Raw genomic sequence first — 17,457 nt, 5'->3', positions numbered from 1 at the left:
TGACAACTCAAAGGTGTTGAAAAGCTGATCCACACCTTCTAACTGAAAACTCAAGAAACAAGTGAAGGCCTCCACAAACACCTGGATGATTGAACACTTAACAGACAAACCAGTTTGTGCAGCTGAAGGATTTTACACGGTAGAGGGTGATCAGAGGTTTTGCAGGGGACTATATTCTAACCATTTTTTCACCATGTACATCTCATACTTCCAGTACAAGCAAGAATCCTGTCACCTGCAGTAATACACATGACTGTAGTCGATGGGTGGATGAGTGATAGACAAGAGGCTAAACACAGGGAACTGATGAATCACTTTGTGGCATGGTGTGGGACTAATAACCTCAAATTCAGTATAAACAAAATGAGGCAGATTATTGTGAGCTTTAGGAGAACCGGTAAAAGAGACACATAACGCTTTCTTTCCATTCTGGGATAAGAAGTGGAGGTGATGGAGGACAACAGATAACTGGGTGTTCATCTTGTACTGGAAATACAACTCTGAGTCTGTCTACAAAAAGGTACAGAGCAGACTTTAATATTTTTAGAGGCTGAAGTTCTTCAATGTTTGCAGTAAGGTGGTGCAGGTCTTCCGTAAGTGTGTAGTGGGGAGTGTAATCTGCGCAGCCATCTGTTGGGGCAGCAATATTAGAGCTTGTGACTCAAACTGTACAAACTGATAATAAAAAAAACTTTCTCTGATGATTGTGCACAGAAGAATGCTGCAATAAGTTGTTAAACATAATGGATAATACAACACATCATCTACACGAGGCAATGATCATTCGATGAAGTCTTCAGTTGGAAACTTCCTCAGTAAGAACCAGTACAGAAGGACATTCCTGCCCACTATAATAGGGCCATGCTTTATGTAATGACTAGTGGTTGTTACACTTTTTTAATTAGATCTTATTTTAGTTCTTTGTGTATACTACTTTTTTTAAACCATAAATACAAGACCAAAAGGGATGATGAACATATTACGCAATTCAATTGCCATCATGGACTGTACAGTGAAGTATTTTTTTTTATATATTTGCATACAGTCTAGGACATCTGTACATCAATTTGTACATCAATTGTCCCTTTATTGTCAAGTCTTCTGTCCCTGCTGGGTTACCGTAGACACTGTACTTCCAGGCCTCCGATTGGTCAGTAGTTTCATTGTGTTTACAGGCGGTGAGGTGAACAATTTATGTTACACTTTACGTCACTGTGGTGCTCTTTGCAGGTGAATAGTCAGCTAATTTTGGAATACCAAAATCCGAGTTGAACACGAAGAAAACCACACTAGTTACAAATCTCACTTAATGTTCTTGAGTTTTTTTACACTGTGGTGTCAATAACGTTTACTCTTTCTGGCAGCATGGTGCCTGCCTAATTTGAAAAACTCTTACAAGAGAGCTCAGTTTCTTTTTCGCACAGGTCAGGGTGTTAACATCAGGTGTGTTTATCGGACCCGCTCCGTGTATTTGCAATCTAAACAGACGGTAGACAGGTACTTTTGTTTGCTCATTTTGACGGTAGCGCGCATGCGTGCCCGCGCCCTTTATTACACCAGGTGTGCTTGGATGACCTCATCCCACAAGAGGACAGACTGCAGGTTATGTTGAACCTCATCGCCAAAAAAAAACTGGACTATCAGGTATGTAGTATTCTTCTTTCGCCGTAAAGATATATATATATATATAAACAGGGTTTTTATGCAGCTAGTTTTTCCCCATTATAGGAGAAGTACCAAGATGAACTATCGTTTTCCCACTAGTGTTGTTGAAAACATTTTAAGTGGGTTGTTCTGCAGAAACAGGTGGCGGTTGACAGCGGCTTAATGAGCTCCTCTTTTGCCCGCAGCAGCGTGTGCTATGACGGATGCGGCAGGGAACATGGAGGAGTTTTTCGAAACGGTAAAGTTTGTACAGGGGCCCCAGTAAGACAGGTGCTATATGGGTCAAAGTCACGTGACCACTGTAACGCCATCGTTGTCAGAAGCTGGTGTTGTGACTGTACCTTGTTATAATGTTGAAAGGCAATATAAAAATCGCATCATTGGGGTTTCAATGCCAGAAGAACGGCTTCGTTGATGAGCTGAGAAAGATAACAGCTGTTCACAAATCGAATGCCTCCGGGAATGGACAAGTGGTTGTTTGGCGTGGAGTTTTTATTTTACTGAAAAAGAGGAATAACATATTGTCAGACCAGCTTTACTGCAAGCTTGTGTCGTTTTTTTTCCCACGTCGTGTTTTCAAGTAGCCTAACGTTTGTGTAGGTGGGTGACGTGACAAGACTCATTGAAAAAATCTCGACTCAGGCGGAGGATCTGGAAAAGAGACACGGAACCATCCTCTCCTCTCCAAATCGAAACAAGAGTAAGATGTGTTCAAAGTTTCTTGACCCACATTCCTGTGTTGATGTTGGTTTAAACTTTTATCATATCTTTAAGAGCACACAGCACAAGACTAACAGAGCAACGGATCCAGAAAAAAACAAAGTTACTCCCTTGACACCACTCCTTCCCTCTCTTCCTCCAGATTTCCCTCTTTTGAGATCAGTAGTACCTCATAACTGTTGAAGCTCATTACTAACATATGAGAGAATACACCATACATAGCTTGAGAGCCCACACAGAAATGCACCAAACAAACTACTTGACAAAAAAAAAAAAAACATTCTCAAAAACTTATTTCTCCGGTCTGCAAAGACAATTGGTTCTGATCCATCTTCCAAGCACAATCTCATTGTAAGACGTGTTGATGTGGCCCAGATGTTAACGGGCCTGCCAGTTAATATACCAGTTTAAAAAAAAAAATTTAAAAAATCACATAGTTTCTCCATCAAATGTCGGCTCGATAAGAGCTTCATTGGTTGGCCCATTCCTCCACGATTTGAGGTTTTTAGAGGTAACTATTAAGAACTGTTTAATGGTGGATTACTATTGTATTCAGTGGCAAATTAAATGGAATTTAGCTTCTTAAGATAACTGCAAGTCAGATTTCTTAGTCAGGATACGAAACCATAAACACTTTGTCTGCTTGTGCTATTCTTAAATCTGTAGTTTAGGCGTAAAGGTAATGCGTAAAACCTAATCCTTTTGTAGGTTCTATTCATCTTTCATAGTATTTACAGCTGGATAACATTCATCACATAATATAAATGCCTACTACGTTAAAATAAACCTCTTCTGTTGTTTTTAGGGAACAGAGATGAAGTGGAGCTGCTGAACAATGAGACCAAAAAAAACGCCAACTTGGTCCGAGCCAAGTTAAAATGTAGGTGGAGCTAACGAGTTTGTATCATGCTTTTACCAAGTGAATGATAATTGATTTTGTGCAGCAGAATAATTTGTGCAGAGACATCAGATTAAGTAAAATATTGATGAGAGGCTCCTTGTCATTATTGCTTGAGACAATTGAACTGTGCAGGACATCAGACCTCTGAAAATACTGGGAGTGCATTCAGGAAGTCCAAACATGTGATTTGATTTGCAAATGGATAGAGACAGAAGTGTAGCATAGAGGTCATCGGCTTAAAAAAACATTCTCGTAGAAAAACATGAGCAACACAACAGCTGTAGCTCTCAGCAGCAGACTCCGGTTATATCAAAGGTTGTAACTTGATCCTGTGTTAGTATTGATATCAGATCTGTTTTTTTCCAGCAATGCAGAAGAACTGGCCTGCAGATGAGAACAGTTCCAGCACCTCAGTAATCCATCGTATTCAAAGGAACCAGGTCTGGAATTGGTACTCTTAATTCCTTTTGAGTGTTAGTCCCAGAGGAGACCTCTAGTCTTTGAACTCTGACTAATCGTCTGCTGACTATGCTCTCATATTTGGATATATGTCTAAATTGATTTATTTACGTCTGTGGCTCAATAATCTGATTTAAAAAATTGTGGTGACTCCCTTCCACCAGCACTCACACCTGACTCGCTGCTTTGCTGAAGTCATGAGAGCTTACCATAAAGCACAAATCTCCTTCAGAGAGAAATGCAAGGCACACATTCAGAGACAGCTGGTGATTGGTGAGTAGCCAAAAACAGTTTGAAGCAAGTCATAAACGTTTGTTCCTCCTCACAGTTTGGTCAGTTCCATGTGAATGGATTTAATGTCATACCGCAGCAACTTAAATCAGCACCATCATAAAATTAAACTGAGCCATTCGTTTGTCAGCAAGAAAACTTTCAGCGACGTAAACGCCTGTTGTGGTTGGTTTTATAGAACTTCAGATAATAGGAGGGTATAATGTAGGGGTGGAAGTTAGGATTTTATCTGGTATATTTATCTGATTTATTCCCCTATTTGATAGTTCACTACTCCACATGGACACTTGCCATTTTTAATCTTCTACCTATTAAGCAGTGCTGGTCAGTTGAAAACCAACTTTGATTTCTATTCAGAGCACGCTGGATGCTGCACAGTGTTTGCATACCTTCTGAAAACTTCCACTCTGCTCACTGTGTGAACTCTAAAGTTACTTTAATGTTGTTGTTTTGTTTTTTCCTTTTCCCCATTATCAATTATTCAAGATTAGCATTTTACCCTTCTCCCTTGAGTTTGTGCACACATTGTGGTTTGAATGAAACTTTTTTTTTTTTTTTTTTTTTAACTTTTTAAATCCATTAAAGTGAAGCTTGTCTTTTTTACTAGAAATAATCATGCAATCCTGTGATGATCATCCAAAGATGTAATGTTATTCTATTGAATAAAACTGACTTAATAACTGATTCCAACTGTTGGTAAGATTGCTCAGTTGCTCTTGCTCAGATTTTTTCTTTTTTGTGATGTCTATTTCCTAATTACACACAATGACAGATGTTCCCTTTTGTCTCTCTTAGTGGATAAAGTGACTACAGATGAAGAGCTGGAGGAAATGCTACGCAGTGATGATTTAGCCATCTTCATATCTGATGTTTGTAAAGTTTTTGCTTTGCACCAAATATGCAGTTTATCTGTAATCTATAGTCGGTAACCTATACAATGGATTATTTTTACTGCTGATGTTTTCTCTTAAAATGCACCTTTTGCTTCCACAGGTCAACTCTGACACCCACATTTCAAATCAGGCTCTGACTGAGATTGAAAGACGTCACCAGGACATCCTCTACCTCGAGTCCGGCATTAAAGAGTTGCACGAGATTTTTGCCGACACCGCCATGCTGTTAGAGATTCAGGTAAAATGCCTCACTTATTTCTAGATGCTGCATGAGAACAAAGGTAAAAGAACTGTCTGAGCCACAACCTGACTGGTTTCAATTGTGTTTCACTTCCACCAGGGGGAGTTAGTCAACAACATAGAAAAGAATGTCACAAGTGCTGCAGAATATGTTGACATATCAAGAGAAGAAACACATAAAGCAGTTGCATACAAGAAAAATCGTCACAAGATTGCATCTCTCCCTGGCTTCTTCAAGCCCTTCAAGAGACAAACCAGTGCTAAAGCTGAGACTGATCAAGATCCCTCTGACCTAAACCATGACTGAACTCCTGGACCTGTGTGAACACACCAAATGTCCTGACTGACATTTCAAGGCAAAGGCTTTGATGCTTTTCAAACTGTCTTTTATCAACCTCAGATTTTATGTTTATACATTCACTGTCAGCCAGTAGGTGGCACTGTAACACTGATATAGATCCTCCCTTCTCACTGCAGCTCTGCTTTAGTCTGGTGAGGTTTTTTTTGTGATACTGTCCTGTTTTTTTTGTTTGTTTGTTTGTTTTTTTTACCAATATATTGTCATGTGATACTGTGTTAAACTAAGGAAAAAAAAAATCCAACCATGCCAGTCTCAAAATAAATCTGTGTGCTGAATTTTATGGTCCATAATTTTGTGCTTTATTTTAACTTAAATTAGTGAGGTGTTTATTTATTCATATTTAGCTCTTAATCTTTTAATTTAGCCTTTTAATCCTTTCAGAATAAAAAGGACGGTTATATTAAGTTCTATTTTGTGTATAGTGCTGGTAGATATTTTGAATTGCCGTATTGCTAAATTAATGCTGTGACCTTAAGTGAACATTAGACTGGCAGAATATTAGCTTTGTCAGCATAGACACCATAGTGACCTCTGCATTTAATATAAAGCTCCTCTGGGAGCAGGCACTGGCTAACAGAGCGCTTAGTGATGCTGTAAATGCGTTTCTGTGTTAGGTGTACCAGAAAATTGTGTGCTGGTGCCTGGAAAATAACCAACAGTTTGAATAGTTGATGCACTACACTAGAGAGCGTGTCAGTTTTTTCAAGCCAAGTGGTTCCACACAAAAAAACATTTTAAAGCACTACAAAGACATTATTTAATGGTGTTCGATGTTAATGTTTGTACCGCCAGGTGACAAAGTTGGTATTCTAAGGTGTTTGGCCACCAGAGCAACTGAACCATTTTTTTGAAAAGATCTTATTTCTCTCTTTTTAAGCTACTGTTATGCCCCCTTTTTTAAATGGACCCTTGGGGATAAATGAATTATTTGAAGTTTTGATTGGTTAGCACATTAGTGCTGCACATTACTTACTCACAAGTTATTATAGTTGCCGGAGTAACTGGGATCCTGAATGAAAGCTTATCTCCGACTAAAGAATTTATTTGCTGCAGCACAGGGGGGAAGTGTACCCATCTTTTATTTTATTTTTCTGTTGTATTTTGGCAACCGTCTGTCTGCAAGGATGCAAACTAGTTGTCACTTATTTTATGCTTTAAAGGTAGCAGTTAAAAATCATTCTGTTTGCATGTTTCTTGCTGTGATCTGACTGGAGTGGAGGACAAACAAGCTTTTTTCCTGCATCACGGGAACGCTGCCAGGATGAACCCATTGACTTCTCTCTCTTTTCATCCACCTCCCTCTATCTTGAGGATACGATTTCACAGCACCTTTATGCTTTGCTGAAACTACTCCTTTCCAAATGAAAACTGAGGAAGAGTACATGTATGAGAATAGAATAGAATAGCCAGGCATTTTGAAGGAAGGAAAGGTGGGGAAAGAAATGGAGGAGAGAAATGAGAAAAAATGAAGCGGACACAGGCCTGTGTAAAAACTTTCCTTTTTTATTGGGTGTGCCAGAGTGGTGAGCCCTTAAAGGGTTTGACCACAATTTAAAAGGGCTGAGTGATGTGCGACTGTGAAAAATATGGGGCTTGGCTGTCTGTTGAGATTGACAGGTCCTCCCTCTGTTAGTCGTTTAAGCAAACTGGAGGTTAATGTGCTGAACATGGCCCTTCTCCAAAAGAACCATTAAACAATTCCCCAGTTGGAATGGACTATGAGGATGGACAAATAGACGGGAGGAAAAAAGATGAAGGACGAAAGGATAAAAGTCTATTTTTCTGCCTCATTGTGGAGCCTCCAAGGCAGGCTTACTTCTTGGCTTTGCCCTGGGCAGCCACAGCCTCCATAGCCTTCTTCACGGTTTCCTCATCGCCGAGGAAAGCCATGGGCTTGACAGGCTTGAGGTTTGCATCCAGCTCGTACACTATTGGGATTCCAGTTGGAAGGTTCAGCTCCATAATGGCAGCATCAGACATACCTGGAGAAAGACAGAAACAAACAGACATGTTGATCAGCAGACATGACAAAATGATTTTAACTCGTACAGTCAGATAGCTCTCTGGGTATCAGCTACATTGACAGGAAGAGCAATGGTCTTATATGCTTAGTAAATCGAGCAGGCTTTTTTCATATTGGATTCTGTTCTAATTTGATTCTGTTACAGCAATATGTAATTTATGATCTATGAAAATGAATCTGCTTCTTTCTCCCAACATCTTCTACCTTTCCTGCCTGACATTTACTACTGCCCTGTGAAGTTAACTCTTCCTCATGTCTGACCGCTCCTTGAAAATGTACAACCTTTCTACATAAAGGTCGCGACTGTAACGGGAACCGCGCTCATGTCCCTCTATCCTGTCTCTGCACTGGTGCATGAGTCCTTGCAGTCCTGCTATTTATATGCACCGTAATCCACAGTTGTGTGTGTGTGTGTGTGTGTGTGTGTGTGTGTGTAAAGATGAGTCTTTCCTTGTATGCAAATGCAGCTAAAGCTGCTTTAAAACCAAAATCGGTTATGTGGGTAATTTTGTAAACCTTCAGTGACAGCTATTTTGGATTGTTAGTTGTCATATCATCAATGATTATGGTATATATATCTATGTCAATATATACCCCCCCCCCCCCCCCCCCCCCCCAATATTCTATCTTTTTTTCTTTTAAAGTTTTATCCACCGGTAAGCTGTAATACTCACCCTCTAGGTGCTTGACGATGCCACGGAGGCTGTTGCCGTGGGCAGCGATGATAACATTCTTCCCAGCTTTGATTTGTGGAGCAATGACATCATTCCAGAAAGGCAAGGCACGGGCGATGGTGTCCTTCAGTGACTCACAAGTGGGCAGCTCACCGGGCTTCAGGTCCTTGTAGCGGCGAGACTGTGGGTAGATAAATGAACAAAACAAAAAAACTGCATAAGATGGTTTACTCCCACACCAGCACACATTAATTTTACTAGGTACTTTATATTTCTTTGGGTATATTATATACCAAATGATGAGGCAATTCAAGGAATGATTGGTATGAAACTGTATTAGTCATGTATTATTTCTTGTCAATCAACCAATGCATCATTTTTCTCAGTATTAGTTGTCTCACCTCACTGATGATTTTGTGGTAAGGGTGGTCCTTATCCATGGGTGGAGGTGGGATGTCAAAAGAACGACGCCAGATCTTCACCTGCTCCTCACCATGCTTTTCAGCCGTCTCTGCCTTGTTGAGTCCAGTGAGGCCTCCATAGTGGCGCTCGTTCAGACGCCAGCAACGAATCACAGGCAGCCACATCTGGTCTGTGCCCTCCATGATGGTCCACAGAGTCTTGATGGCACGTTTCAGCACAGAGGTGTAGCACACATCAAACTTCAGGCCTGCATCCTTGATTGCCTTGGCACCACGCTTGGCCTCCTCGACACCCTTCTCACTGAGGTCGGCATCGAACCAGCCACAGAAGCGGTTCTCTTGGTTCCAGGAGCTTTCTCCATGGCGAACAATAACCAAGCGATGGACACTAGCCATGTTAAACAGAGTTTCTGAGTTCAACTTAAGCCAGACACAGAGCCTTCAGCCCTTCTAAATTGCTCACACACTGGCTGACCCACAGTGAGGCCAGGCAAGCATACCACACTCTTTTTATAGCAGCTTAGATGGTGGCAGTGCATAACAGGCAGGCCTTTTTGCTATCCACCTGTGAGAGGTTTTCTTACTCTGACTGACACAAGAGGTGGGCCAATAGAACCAGAACTCTGCAGTGCTGGGGGGATAGGCTGGGAAGGCCAGAGGTCAAACATAAACCAAAATAGCAACATGACTTTTAAATTGAGATCTGTGGAACAAAAGTGTAAAGAGCAGAGTTGCCCACAAATATGTTCTTCGTGCTAAGCTGAACGGCTTAATCGCTGACAGAGAATCTTGTTCCACTGCAAACACTCTATATGTGTAGTAAATATAACATTTGTTCACATGATTTTTATTCATGCACTTGCAACACAGAAAAGTGAAATTCTCTTATTGTGTTGCCAAAAAGCTGAATTAACAGAGCCTTTATATAACACTATGCTCTCATACAGTTTTATTACTGTAAATGTAGCTATTGAAACATAAAAGGAATATAGCAACTTACTACAGCTCCTACTATTGCACTCCTGATTGATGACACAAGTGAGGTGAATACACAAAAACAAATACCTGTCTGCTTGTTATCAAATCCTACCAAAGATCTTGCGGTATCTCCAACATAAAACCATCATGCAGTTCATGTTCTTATGAAGCCTGGGTAATTTATAGTGCTGTTTCTGACCATCGCCTCTAGGAGGCACTCTAGTATCACATTACCAATTTTTTGGGGGGGTACATACACCATACTTTGGTTCATGCTGTATTCCATAAGAGTGATTCAACTTGTTTTTATGTGTCAAAAAAAAAACACTCAAATATTAAACTGCTTCCATTGATTAATTATTGGTAATATCTTTCATTCATTATTATTTCAAGTTACTTTTCTCTATTCTTAGATTTGAATTAAGAAATGCCTTTTGTTTGACTTTCTAGTAAATATTGTATACAGTATTACACTGAGGCAAATAATGGAAGCCAAACATCCTGTAACATCTCTTTATGAAATGCAATACCAAGAAGAAGAAATTCCCAGAACTTTTTGAATAGATTTAAAAGATGAAACTTTCAAACTGAGCCTCAAAGCCAGAAGCTGAAGTGTTTGGCAAAGTCTCCTGCCCCTTACAATCAAATTATGACCCACTAGAAATACAGAGGTCTATAAATAAAACATTAATGGAATTCCAGGCATGAGGCCAACTTTCCCCAAGTAACCCTGATATTAGATTGTATTGTATCTAGTTGAAACTACAAGGACGGATGCTGCAGAAAAGTAACTGTTGAGTCTCTGTGTTTTTATTGTGACACATTTTTACAGGAAAAGAAGTGTTGACAAAACCAGCTGTGTGCTGCCTGCCCACCATCAAACAGCTGAAGGACAAAGTTAGATTTTTCAGGTTTACAATAAGCATGCTGGTGTCGATCTGAGCTGAAAATACGCATCTTGATTTCATCCAACCAGAGAATTTGCTTCCAGTATTCATCAAGTTTCTATTCCTATTCATCAACAAAAGTTTGACCTGTTTTTTAGGGAGTGGCTTTGAAGGGCAAGCAAGGGCTTTGTGCCTGGATGCTGTCCACGGAGGAAGATGTGCGACATGCAGCGTCCTTCAAAATATCTGATCTTTCCTAGACTTTCTGACTGCCAAGTCTAAAGTCGTTTTTCAGACCAAGGTTGTGCAATTAGAAAACTGTTTAAGCTGTCATTATCTGATAACACCGTGTTTCTAGGATTGGTAAAATTACTCTCCCTGTAACCACTGATTTTTAGTTAGTTGTCAGTCTTCTCATGTACTATGCCACACTTCTAAAGTCTTACAATCACAAGTTATTTTCCACAAGGAGCCATGATGCAGAAAGACAGCCCATTAGTCAAAAATATAGTTCAGAAGGTTCTGATGGTTGCAGGTTATTTTACAGCCATGTTAATGTAGATTTTTGTTGTGTTTACTTTCTAAATAGGTGCCTGTATTGTAAATATGGTCCTTATAATGTACTTGTTTTTGATTGTGCATAGGAGCAAATATTGTACTTACAAATATAGAACTAATGGAGTTAGTTACAGGTGATATTTTTTGTCATTTATTTGATGTTTCAGTGATATTGCAGGTGCATGTTCTTACTTATTTTGGAAGCTGTAAGTAATAGATTTAACAGTGTACTGGAGTTACAAGTTAATGTAAGGTTTATTTAGTTGGGTCTGGTGCCAATTGCAACGGTTTTCATGCCTCTTTTGGCCCTCTAGTGGTCAAAAGATTATTGATGAATCTTTAGCTACAAAGTGAGATATTTAGACCGTAGTACTGCCTGCTCAAAAGAAAGAAAAGACAGCTTTTGTCAGACAACCTAAATTAGTTGTTTGTGTTCATGATGCCAGACATTCATTACTTATCATCTTCACAGGCAGGACAAGCAGGAGCCCTGAAATTACAGCTGTAAGTGATTTAATTTGTTTGGAAAGAGAACTTAATGGTCAACATTCTCTGTTTCATTGCCTCAGGTCTTGTAAGCATCTTGTCTGCCAAAAATCACCCTGGTGCTGATTGTCAGACTGCTGTTAGGGTGGGAAAAAGTGTACACAGGGGAGTTTGTGTGATCACAACTGTTCCGATGACTCAGCCTGCAGCAGAGTCCAGCTCCCACTGAGGTTCCACACCTCCCTCTGCCTGCATCTCTTCTGTTTGGATACAGATCTGCCTATAAGCACTCTATGGTCCATTGCTGCAAAGGAGAATTACACAGGCAACACGCTATAGATCAAAGACACGCACTCATCGCGCACACCAGGCTCACGCACAAAAACTGATATTGCTGCAAAGCACTGCAACAAACTGCATTAAAGCATGTGACTGAAAAAGTAAGATACTGCACCCTTGCAAACATGCACAGATTCACATGACACAAGAAAAGAAAATGCCTGTCAGCAACTAGATGAAACTGAACCACCTTTATATTAATGCTGCAGATGAGAGGCACTGCCTGTCTTTCTGAAACTTGAGTCAACAGCTAGACAAAAAACACGAAGCCTCTTCTTTGACTGATTAGGTTGTTTTTTTTTATAGAGTATATTTTTTGTTATCCACAGAATCTCAAAAGTGTCAAAAAAGAGAAAAGGTTTTGTCATCAACCAAATGATGAAGTGAAGTTTATTGCAACCAATAAAATTGCTCTGATATAAATATTTTTACAAATGATACAGGCTTACTTACAAATGGTCTGATTTGTATTGTGTCCCCAATACATGACTTACCTGCATTTGGTTGGAATTTTATCATTGCAGGTCTTTTAAGGTCACAGCTGTAGTTCTGTTCTCAGCCAGAAGGAGACATGCTGTGTCACCATTGTTAAATCAGGACACTGCCACCCCCTTTCCTGCAGTGAGAACACAGCAAGTATGTTTCATCCATGTTTTTGTCCTCTATAAAATAAGCAGCTAATATACTATGCAGTTTGTTTACAGTATTGCTGAGGAGGCCAGGCCCAAGTTCTACATTAAATCTAAATTTAATCTTTTTTTCTATGTATTTCTATTTTCCTGCGCTATAAATGGCATTAGTTTCTCTTCTCCACATCCTCTCTTCTGTCTTCTCTATATTTAACTTGCACTCTTTTCCCTCCTACACTTGTTCTCATGGTTCCTCCCTCTCATCTTGTGCCGTTGCAGTGTAAGCCTATAGAGCCTGCATTGTCAGAGTTTGGAGAAAGCGCTTGCGTCAGACTCCATCGTCCTGCTATAAAAGAGCAGGTTGCTGCAGCAGCCAGCAGTCGGGGCTTAAACCTGAGCCCTTCATACACCTCTACACACAGCCACACACAGACAAAGGAGCTAGGGAGAGCACCCTGTCCCTTCTGCAGCCATGAGTAGCATCGGGTATGACCCCTACTACTCCTCCTCCTTATACAAACGCTGGTATGTTGAGCCTCCCCCTCGTGTGGTGGTGACCAGAGGGAGGACTCACTCTGCCTACTCTTCTCATGCATCCCCACTGTCCTCCTCCCGTCTGCAGTACTCTTCTCCTGGCCGGGGGCTATTCTCCTCTTCCTCCCCAGCTTCTTCCCTGGAGCTGGAGCTCAGCCAAGCGGCCCAGATCAGCTCAGAGTTCCGAACCGTACGCACACAAGAGCGCAGCCAGCTGCAGGATCTCAACGACCGTTTTGCGGGCTTTATCGAGAGAGTGCGTGAACTTGAGCAGCAGAACCGTGCCTTGGAGGCAGAGCTACTGCTACTGAGGCAGAGGCACACTGAGCCGTCCCGCCTCCGGGCACTGTACGAGCAAGAGGCCCGATCCCTGAGAGCTGCTGTGGATGAGGCAAGAGCAGAACAGCAGGGTGTCCTGGGCCAGAGAGAGCGGCTAGAACAAACCCTAAGTGCACTTCAGGGTCGATATGAAGAGGAAATGCTGGCTCGAGAAGAAGCCGAGGGCAGGCTGATGGAGGCCCGTCGTGAGGCCGACCAGGCTGCCTTAGCAAAAGCAGAGCTGGAAAAAAGTGTTGAAACTCTGCTAGAGGAGCTGGCCTTCCTCAAGAGGATTCATGAAGGTGAGGTGGTCGAACTCCAGGCTCAAGTCCAGCTGGGTGTCCAGGTGGCTGTAGAATCAGAAGCTGCAGCTCCAGATCTCTCTGGGGCTCTCAGGGATATCCGGTCCCAGTATGAGAGGTTGGCAGCGAGGAACATGCAAGCAGCAGAGGAGTGGTTCAGAGGGAAGGTGGGCTCCCTAACCGAAACTGTGGCCCAGCACAGCGATGCCATGAGAAGCTCCAAGGATGAAGCCGGAGAATATCGACGCCAGCTACAGGCCCGTCTTCTCGAGATCGATGCATGCAGAGGCCTCAATGAATCCCTGGAGAAACAGCTTCATGAGATGGAGGAGAAGCAGAGTGCTGAGATAGCTGCTATGCAGGTCAGTAAACAAGCTGCGGCTCTCTGTACTTATTCAAATCTCTTTTTGAGGGTTTTTTTCATGGCTGTTCACTGCTTTTTATCTAGGACACTATTGCAGAGTTAGAGAATGAGCTGAGTGGCACCAAACATGAAATGGCTCGCTACCTGAAAGAGTACCAGGACCTGTTGAATGTCAAGATGGCTCTGGACATCGAGATTGCTGCATACAGGTGAGAAGAAAGAAACAATGATGTTGAGAAGTCTCTCATCTAATTGCTGGTGTTGATTAATCAGGTTAATCAGCCCACTGGGGTAAATTAATATGGTAATATAGAAGAGAAAAATTCCCTTTAAATGTTTTTGTCAGTGTTCTTATTAATTCTGTAAATATTTCTAATACTTATTCCAGGTGGACTTTGCCACAGTGCACTGGAAAATTCAGAAAGATTTTCTTTTGCATTTCCCATGCTTGTTTTTGTGTAATACTAAAATATTTCTTAGTGTTTTTAATGGATTCAACCTCTATGAGACACAAAACAATGCATAAAAAGGCTTATTGAATAAAAAGCAGTATGTGAGTATTCTAAGTTCTGTTGCAGAACCTAATCAGAAACAAAATTGGAAAAAGCTTACTCTATTCTTTTAAAATGAGCTTGTCTTACTCATTACTTGTGATTTCATCGACCTGAACAGGAAGCTTTTGGAAGGGGAGGAGTCTCGCTTCAGTGCCGGGGGAGTGTCCTCTTTGTACAGCCACAGTTTGGCAGCTCCCTCTTTTGCCAGACCCATTCTCTCCAGCCTGAGTTCTGGCACCTCCTATCTGATGACTTCACGCCTGCTCAGCTCAAGCTTTAGCACAACTGAAGGGATCATCTCTGCCAGCCACGCCCCACAAGCTGAGGCCAGCCCACCTGGGGAAGAGGAAGAGGTAGAGGAGGAAGAAGAGGAGAAGGAAGAAGAGGGAGGAGAGGAAACAGAGGAGAAAAAAGAAGAAGAGGAAGTGGAGGAGAAGGAGGAAGAAGAGGGAGGAGAGGAGGAGGGAGATAAAGAAAAAGAAGGTGAAGAGGAGGCTAAGGAAGGAGATGACGAGACTAAAGAGGAAGAAGAGGGTAAGGTCTTTTTAGATTATCGTCATCAATTATGCGGATAAAGAGTAACATTAAAATCATCAAACTCATGGTAATGATATTTTAATCTGTTTATTCAGGTGGTGATGAAGAGGGGCAAAAGGAAGAAGTGACAGAGGCTGCTGATGACAAAGGGGAGACAGAGGAGAAAGATGAAGGAGAGGAAAGTGAGGTCAAAGGAGAAACACAAGAACCAGAGGGAGCGGATAAAGACGAGGCCAAAGATGAAGGAAAAGGGGAAAAGTCAGATGAAACCGAGGATAAAGAGGCCAAAGATGAAGAAAAAGAGGAAACTGAGGATAAAGAAGAGGCCAAAGATGAAGTAAAAGATGAGAAAATGGAGGAAACTGAGGATAAAGAAGAGGCCAAAGATGAAGTAAAAGAGGAGAAAACTGAGGATAAAGAAGAAACCAAAGATGAAGTAAAAGTAAAAGAGGAGAAAACCGAGGATAAAGAAGAGGTCAAAGATGAAGTAAAAGAGGAGAAAACAGAGGGAGCTGAGGATAAAGTTGAAGCCAAAGAACAAGAAAAAGAGGAGAAGGCAGAACCTAAAAAGACAGAAGAGAAAGAAGATAAAACTGAGGCCAAGAAGGAAGACAAAACTGATGACAAAGACGTCAAAGAAGCTGCTCTGAAAAAAGATGACAAAGCTAACACAAAAAAAGGGAAAGATGAAGAAAAACCAGCCAAACCTGAGCCCGCTGAGGAGAAAAGCACAAAGAGTAAAAAGTAACCTCAGCAAAGTTCAGTCAAACCACAGCTCAATGACCAGAAGAGACATCAGCGCTGTCAAGTCTGCTTGTTGACATGGTGCTCAATAGAACAGTGCAATAGTCATTTACAGCAACAAATCAAGGTTAACTGCTTGCCAATGTCCAGAGTAATCCAAAAAGATCTGGTTGCACACTTCCTGGTGACTGTAATATGTGTAATTGCTGAATGCAAAAGTGAGTGTGTGAGTTTTGACTGGTTAAATAAATCATTCTCAAAGCCATGTGATTCACTGAGTTTGACTCCCGATTCAAGGTTTAAACCCCAACAAGCATTTAAATGTGAGTTTTCTGTCACAGCATTGCTCCTCAAAACCAACTGTTTTACACTCTGTCACAACTTTGTTTCAAGATTTGTTTAACACTTCAAGTGAGACTAAATTTTAAAAGAAGAAATGGCAGATTCCTCCCTTCTTACATTTAAAAACTGAATCTTAAAGCAATGAAATAAACCCATACTCATTACTTCTGGTAATTTAAGACACATGTTAGAGATGTATGTAATGTCTTTGAGTCGCTTTGTTCAAAATAGCAGAGACAGTACAACAGCTCATTTTTCAGCCATTTATTCACTTCCCTATTCAAACAAATCATTTTTAGGGGTTTGTAGTGACAGTTTTTTAAAGGAAGGACTGAAAAAGGTAACAACTGTTGGCCAGCTGGTTAATAACACCACAAGGTAAACACCTCATATTTCCTTCTTTCGATCCATAAACATCGGTCTTCCCTGTCAGTACATTCAACTATTTATTTAGCAGCTAATACTAAGAACGGTTGCTTACATGGGCAATACGTTGTTTCATAAAGGCTGTTATCAGTTTTAAAATTCAGCCTGTTTTTACATTAACTGGCGACCTTCTGGTTGATGTTGGCTATGGCAGCTGTCCAAAAACCTGAACAGGTGCAGTAGTTGTCTCTGTTTGTCTTTCATTCAATTCTCAAAACAGAAAGTTCAAGTGGGATATGGAATCTTGTTAGAGTGAGCACATTATCCAGTCGCATTTGAATCGTTGCAGTTTAAATGGAGCTGTTGAGAACCAGATGGGAGAATGTAGCTGTCACCTTGAATTTTTCATTTGTAGGCTTTCATTTAATTACCAAACCCATCTGAGTCCTGTTTCAGAAAAAAAAAAAAGTCAAAATATTGCAGCGAGAATCTGGGTGGAGCCTTCCCAGCATACAGTGTGACACCATGTTTGTGAGGCATTAGTTGTGTTTGAGTGTGCTCTAAGTTACTTAAAAGTGTTATTCTTTGGGTAGATTCAAACAAATCATATCTCACAAACAGATGAAGCTGGCAGATTAACCTGTGACCACTTAATTGTACATATACACAATGAAACAAGACAATCCAGGCTTCTTGCTTTACATTCCTGTTTGAAAGATATGGGTTCAGCCTCTTATCACAATCACAGAGAAAGATTATGTGAGAAAATAAAAGTTTTCTTTTATGAACCTGTAAATGTTAATGTGTGTTACTGGGCCAAAAGTATAAGTACATGTAAACCGTGCCCCAAAAATGTAATCGGAGCCATTC

At 41.0% G+C, this 17,457-nt stretch overlaps 4 protein-coding genes across 4 annotated transcripts in view; 2 read left to right on the top strand and 2 right to left on the bottom strand.

Moving 5' to 3' along the window:
• LOC140277444 (cytochrome P450 26B1-like) overlaps positions 1–17,457 on the bottom strand; it is a 452,169-nt gene that overhangs the window by 163,671 nt on the left and 271,041 nt on the right. The window lies entirely within an intron of this gene.
• Positions 1,871–5,695, top strand: LOC140276858 (syntaxin-2-like). Its single transcript, XM_072371694.1, has 8 exons — positions 1,871–1,903; positions 2,266–2,365; positions 3,191–3,265; positions 3,653–3,726; positions 3,910–4,018; positions 4,832–4,905; positions 5,030–5,167; positions 5,270–5,695. The coding sequence occupies exons 1-8, from the start codon at positions 1,883–1,885 to the stop codon at positions 5,474–5,476; spliced, it is 798 nt and encodes a 265-aa protein (XP_072227795.1). The 5' UTR covers positions 1,871–1,882; the 3' UTR covers positions 5,477–5,695.
• On the bottom strand, positions 7,018–9,150 carry pgam2 (phosphoglycerate mutase 2 (muscle)). Its single transcript, XM_072372113.1, has 3 exons — positions 8,629–9,150; positions 8,228–8,408; positions 7,018–7,512 (listed from the first exon to the last, which is right to left on the bottom strand). Exons 1-3 carry the CDS (start codon positions 9,043–9,045, stop codon positions 7,343–7,345), a joined length of 768 nt encoding a protein of 255 aa, XP_072228214.1. The 5' UTR covers positions 9,046–9,150; the 3' UTR covers positions 7,018–7,342.
• Positions 12,911–16,144, top strand: nefla (neurofilament light chain a). The gene is made up of 4 exons (XM_072372338.1): positions 12,911–14,042; positions 14,129–14,253; positions 14,717–15,132; positions 15,231–16,144. The coding sequence occupies exons 1-4, from the start codon at positions 12,999–13,001 to the stop codon at positions 15,881–15,883; spliced, it is 2,238 nt and encodes a 745-aa protein (XP_072228439.1). The 5' UTR covers positions 12,911–12,998; the 3' UTR covers positions 15,884–16,144.

This window comes from Leuresthes tenuis, unplaced genomic scaffold (assembly GCF_036924035.1).
Source record: "Leuresthes tenuis unplaced genomic scaffold, fLeuTen1.0.hap1 SCAF_19, whole genome shotgun sequence".
Taxonomy (NCBI): Eukaryota; Metazoa; Chordata; class Actinopteri; order Atheriniformes; family Atherinopsidae; genus Leuresthes; species Leuresthes tenuis.
The sequence above is the reverse complement of the archived record's forward strand: the minus strand, read 5'-3'. Positions and strand labels throughout refer to the sequence as shown.